The sequence below is a fragment of the Mesoplodon mirus genome (assembly GCF_964341445.2).
Source record: "Mesoplodon mirus genome assembly, chromosome: 12".
In the NCBI taxonomy this organism is placed as follows: Eukaryota; Metazoa; Chordata; class Mammalia; order Artiodactyla; family Ziphiidae; genus Mesoplodon; species Mesoplodon mirus.
The window spans coordinates 30951973-30957972 of NC_138988.1; the positions used below are offsets into that span (position 1 = coordinate 30951973).

General features: G+C 49.6%; 1 protein-coding gene across 2 annotated transcripts in view; it reads left to right on the top strand.

The window, feature by feature from the left end:
• The window catches only part of FAM3D (FAM3 metabolism regulating signaling molecule D), a gene marked incomplete at its 3' end in the record, with an annotated part of 59890 nt that extends 54251 nt beyond the window's left edge, over positions 1-5639 (top strand). Inside the window, exons 5-8 of one of the 2 annotated variants that reach the window (XM_082639131.1) lie at positions 1025-1109; positions 1851-1977; positions 5194-5274; positions 5577-5639. In XM_082639131.1, coding sequence (XP_082495257.1) covers positions 1025-1109; positions 1851-1977; positions 5194-5274; positions 5577-5639 — 356 coding nt within the window. Of the gene's footprint in view, positions 1-1024; positions 1110-1850; positions 1978-5193; positions 5299-5576 lie in introns of those variants that run through there. The other variant, XM_082639132.1, reaches the window with a different exon arrangement.
• Positions 5640-6000: the final 361 nt, after the last annotated feature.

The window sequence follows — 6000 nt, forward strand, 5'->3', positions numbered from 1 at the left end:
GGAACTTGATTTGATGCTCTGCCTTCACCATCTTGAAATGATTAACAATTTTTCAACAAAAGGCCCACATTTTCATTTTGCACTGGGCCCTGAAAATTATGTAGCCAATCCTGCTAATAATTGTAATTCTGTTATAACGCACTTACTGCAAGCCCAGAGGCATCGTCACATTTGAGCTTTACAGAAATGCTCCGAGCAGGGCTATTAATTATTCTCCTTTGACAGATGTAGCCCCTGCTTTGCCCACCAGGCCAATCTTGCCCATACTTCCTCCACTGTTCAAGAGCCTTCTGTATAAGTTATGCCTTATCCAGAGTACTATTTGCACTGTTCGTGTGTTCCTTTAAATCAGCTCATTCACTTTTTTTTAACCTAAATAAATATATCTTAAAAGGAAATTATATCACTGCCCTAAGTAGAAAGCCATTATCTTTTTTTATACATGGAAGGTGACCATAAAAATGAGCACAACAGAAAAAAAATCAGTGTCGTTGAGGCAAGCTGCACGCTGATGCCTCCCCAGGTGCTGTCCCCAGACCTGCTCTGTGTTCAATCCAGAGATCTCTCAAGTGCAGGCAGGCATTAGAGATGCGAATGGAGCCTTGCTCCTTGACATAAGCTGGAGAGTTGTGGAAGCCCCATGTTCTCTCTCAGTGGCCCGAGTTGCCCAGCGGGTGTACCCTCTAAAGTCAGCACAGACAGGCTGGGTGCATCTTAAACAGTGTAGAAGGGGCAGCGGAGCTCCTGAGAGGTGACTGTGCTCCGTCCACTGGGGGGGTAGACCTCCAGGGGCCCTTACACCATGGTTCTTACCCCAGCTGCAGAGCAAAATCACCTGGGAAACTTTCAAATTCCAGAACCCACCCCAGACCAGCTGAATGAGGATGCCCTCACCCTGTGCAGATGGAGCTCAGTGTCAGGCTGCCCGGGCATTCCTGGATCGTTAGGGCCATAGGAGAGGATGAGAATGACCAGCCGTCTTTCTCCTAAATGACCAGCACGTCATTTTTCCTTCCTCCCACAGATGCTAACCTCCTGGTGAAATTCCTTAAAGAAATTCCAGAGGGCACGCTGGTGCTGGTGGCCTCCTACGATGACCCGGGGACCAAGTAAGTGGGAACCTCCGCCTGCCAGGCCACGGGGAGAAGCGAATCAAACACCTCCAAACTGCAAGTCCTTTGCTTACTGTCCTGCTGGCTCCAGCTTCTTACACCTTCTCCTAAGGAACCAAGCAGACAAGCACACCAAGAGATGTTCTGGGGGGTTCATCACAGCCGTGGTCACAAGAGTGAAAAACCGGACACACTCTCCCTGTGCAGTGATAGCGAACTGGTGACAGAAATCATGACATATGGTGATATAGGACATATTATTATATATACATAAAAGAGGATATACTGCATCAAAAATGATGATGTAGAAAATATTTAAGGACACGGAAGAATGTTCACCCTTTAGTATTAATTTAAAAAAAAAAAGAAGCAGTTTACAAAAGAATTGGTATAATCCCACAGTGCACAAGGGAAAAAAGACATGAAGGAAATATACTAAAATTTTACAATGATTATGTCAAGGGGGGTGAAACTAAGTAATTTTTAGTTACTTTGTAAAGTTCCATATTTTCCAAGTGAACATGTATTATATTTGCAAAAAGAAGCAAAACCGTTGTAACTCTTCGCCAGCCCCTCGGATTGGCTTTCGGAGAAGCATCCTGGCCACTCCGCCCTGTTTCTCCTGAGCTCGGGAGAGGCTGCTGCCCTCTCTGGAGGAGGGGTGGAGGGTGAGCCAAGGGCCTGAGACGCTCCCCCTTCTCCTATCCCGAGCTCACCGTCCTCTCTGGTCCCCTGCAGGATGAATGATGAAATCAGGAAGCTCTTCTCCAACTTGGGCAGCACCTACGCAAAGCAGCTGGGCTTCCGGGACAGCTGGGTCTTCTTAGGGGCCAGAGACCTCAGCAGTAAAAGCCCCTTTGAGGAGGTGAGTCCTGGCAGCCTCCCTGTCCCAGTGAAGGAGGGGATGGGATTTGCGGGGGACAATGCCAGGAATGGACAGACAAGGGCTGGGGTGGCTTGGAAAGGACACATGGGGCAATGTGAGGAGGGCTACCTGGTGGTCGTCCACCTCGGAGATCAGGGCGGCCTGATTGGCTAATCCCCCAGCAGGAAGCAGCCTTGACCAAGTGGGTCATATATAGATACATAGATACATAGGTAAGTACCAAAAAGGAGAAGGAAAAGGAGAAAAAAAAAAAAAAAAAAAAAAGGATGAAAGGAAATTAAGGCATGGAGGAAAGGGAAAGGAATGTAGAGGTGAAGCTCGCATGATGAGGCAGGGGGAGAGTCCAGAGCAGGGAGTGGGACGCCCAGCTTCTGGTCCCCGCTGCGATCCCCTCCTCCCCCCCGCCTCAGTCTCCCCACCTGTAAAGGGGCAGGTTTGTGCCAGGGGAGCCCCAAGTTCCCTTCTAAGTTCCCTTGGAGAGGGTGAACTTGCACCAAGAAGGGGACACAGCAGGGCCCCCCTGAGTATGCAGAGGGAGGGGTCTGCATGATCTGGGCTAGGAGGGGTCCATGATCTGGGCTACAGTCACTACCCAGGGGTGGCCCGAGCAGAGTGCACCTGGGAGGCATCCAGAGGTGGGGTTTGAGGAGCACTCACAGGAGGAAGGGGGAGTCAATGACGGTTGGGGACCCCAAGGAAATGCTGCACCTTCTCCCCCACACCCCTCGCAGGACAATCGCCATCTGTGCATCCCCAGCTCAGAGCAATTCCAAAACCTGGGAGAACTGGCCAGGCTTCCCCAGCATGAAGTTGGCCAGTCTCTGGTGGTGAGAACGTTCAACTCTGCCCAGATCCAAGACGAGAAGCTAAGGGTCAATGACTCAGACATATATAGGACCAGTGAGGAAAGGGAACTCTGTCCTGGAGGCAATGGGGAGCCATGGTAGGCTTAAGAGGGAGAGTGACCAGATCAGATTGATAACAAGAAAGACTAGTATTCACCAAGTGCTTGCTCTGTGCAGGCACAGCTGAGCAAGTGACCTGCAGGATCTTATTTAACCCACAACGGGGTAGGTACAATGAGCATCCATCCCATCTCACAGACAAGGATCCAGAGCCTTGGAGAAGTTTTAACCAGCTTGCTCAGTGATAGGGATGCATTTCTCATCCAGGTCTGCAGCTTCCCCAAGGATTTCCTGTCCTCATACTTTTAGAATGGCCCCCCTGCCTGTGCATGGAGAGCACTGTGAAAGGAGCTCAAGTCAGGAGGCAGGGAGGAAGCCAATGCCATAATCAGACCAGAGACCCAGCAGCCTGGAGGGGGAGGGGCTGTGGGAGGCAGAAAAGGGACAGTCAAGAAGCCTCGTGCTGAGCTCCAGGGAGGTGGGGGTGAGGCTAGAGTGGGCCGCAAGGGGTTTTGCCTTGTCTGGAAAATGCTGAGCTGGTTTGTATGTGTGTGTCTCCAAGAGAATATATTCAGGTAATTAGAAATTACTTTTAAAAAGTAAGGAACAGGGCTTCCCTGGTAGCACACTGGTCGAGAATCTGCCTGCCAGTGCAGGGGACACGGGTTCTAACCCTGGTCCGGGAAGATCCCACATGCCTCAGAGCAACTAAGCCCGTGCACCACAACTACTGAGCCTGTGCTCTAGAGCCCGCAAGCCACAACTACTGAGCCTGTGCTCTAGAGCCCACGAGCCACAGTTACTGAGCCCACATGCCGCAATTACTGAAGCCTGCGTGCCTAGAGCCCGTGCTCTGCAACAAGAGAAGCCACTGCAATGAGAAGCCCGCGCACCGCAACGAAGAGTAGCCCCCGCTCACCACAACTAGAGAAAGCCCACATGCAACAATGAAGACCCAACGCAGCCAAAAATAAATAAATTTTTTTTAAAAAAGTAAGGAATAGTGCAAAGTAGCTTGTGCTAAAGGAGAAAAGGAGAGGACCCTCTGTTTATACCCTCTGGGTGAAGGACACAGGGGTCAGGGGCCTGGGGCTCCAGAATGTCCCGTTGGAAAGTGTCAGGGGCAGGAATCTCTAGGAAGAGGCAGGGCGGGCGCTGTTCTTCCTTAAAGCGCAGCTTCCAGACCCAACAAAACTGGGCCAATTACAGCAGAGAGGAAGCATGTAAGTAGAGAAGAGTCAGCACCACCTTCTGCCTGACGTCTATGATCAGCTGACTGCAGCCCATCACCCAAAAATGAACCAAAGACCCCGACGTGATTAAAACCATTCTGTCTTTTGTTCTCCCACATGGGAAACAGGGTTTCAGACAAGCAGCATCTAGAAGTTATTTTTCCTTCCTAAGGGTTAGCCACAATTATCCCACCTGTAGATTTTATCATTTACATTCTTTTTTCCATAAATTAAGCCTGAGCATTTTAAACACAACCTTAACTGATTTTATTCTCTTTATACATTTATTATTAATATTAATTAATATTACACAGTGGTTCCACGACTTACCCACTGGATAGCCTTAGGCAGTTACTTTGGTTCTCTGTGCCTCAGTTTCCCCATCTGTAAGGTGAGATGATAACAGCGAGCACTTCTTAGGGCTACTGTGAGGATTAATTACAGAAGGTGCTTTGTGCCTGGCATAGAGCAAGCATTCATGAATTGCTAGAATGCTTCCTTTTTTTATTGAAGTACAGTTGATTTACAATGTCGTGTTAACTTCTGCTGTACAGCAAAGTGATTCAGTTATACATATACATTCTATACATTCTTTTTTTAATATTCTTTACCATTATGGTTTATCACAGAATATTGAATATAGTTCCCTGTGCTACACAGTAGGACCTTGCTGTTTATCCATTCTACATATAATAGTTTGCAGGTAGGATGCTTCTTTTTCTTCTTCTTCTTCTTCTTGTTTTTATTATTATAATTTGGGATGTCCTAGAGGGGCTAAATCTCTTCAAACCCCACTCCCCACATGCTTGGTACCAGCACCCCCGGTCCAGGGCATGACAGGCAGTGACTAGGCTCTGATCTCATCTCTGAAACCTTGGGCAAGTTGCCCTCCCCAGCCTCAGTTTACCCATTTGTGAAATGGGCTGGAAATATCCAACCCTCCCATGCCCCTCTTGGGGCAGTGGCGCGGATGAAGTGAAGCTATTTAGGTTTTAAAGCACAACACAAATGCAGGCGTGAGTCCTAACATTGTCAGTGTCTCTCTTCTGTCTCTCTAGTTCTTAAAGAACAACCCAGACACGAATAAATACGATGGCTGGCCGGAGCTGCTGGAGCTGGAGGGCTGTGTGCCCCAGAAGGTACATTAGGGCGGCTGTGGCTCTTCCTGGGCCAGGGCCTGAGGATGCTCCTGCCTGACTTAGGAGTCAGACCCCAGGCTCACTGCGAGCCGGACTGACAGGAGGAGACGGCCAGCGAAGGAGGAGAGGGAAGAGGGAACGGAAGTGTGGAAAGTGCTGAGGGTCCTCCAGTACCCTGCATGCTTCCCCCGTTGGAAACAAAGCCCCCCCTGGGTGGAGGCGTCCTACCCAGAGGTGGCCAGCCTCAGAGGGTCCCTCCGGAGCCGGCTGTCTGTGGAGAGAACAGGTGTGCTTTCCTTCAGGGACTGCTGACTGTCGCTCCCAAGGAAGGACAGGATGGACTGCCTGCCCCTGAGCACAATTAAATTTTATTTTTGATGATTTTGAACAAACTTTCCCACCCCTTGATGTGCAGCATTTCCCCTGGGGTGGAAGTGGTCTAGACTGAGTCTGCTCGGCCGCAAGTTCCAACAGGTTGGTGACGGCTTCAAGCACCTTGTTAAGCAGCTGGAAAGGAGGTCGCTTCATAGGGATTACTTTTAGGTGTGAAAGAATCCTTGGTTCCCAGTGTGAGGTGTAAGATCCACAGGAACAGAGACAGCCAGAGAACCAGACGCAGAGAACACTGTCTCCACCTGCTGTTTGAATGAGAGCTGGAGAAAATCCAGATCTGGAGCCGGGGAGGAAGCAAGATCTGAGAAAGGCTGGAAGGAAGAGCCAGACTGA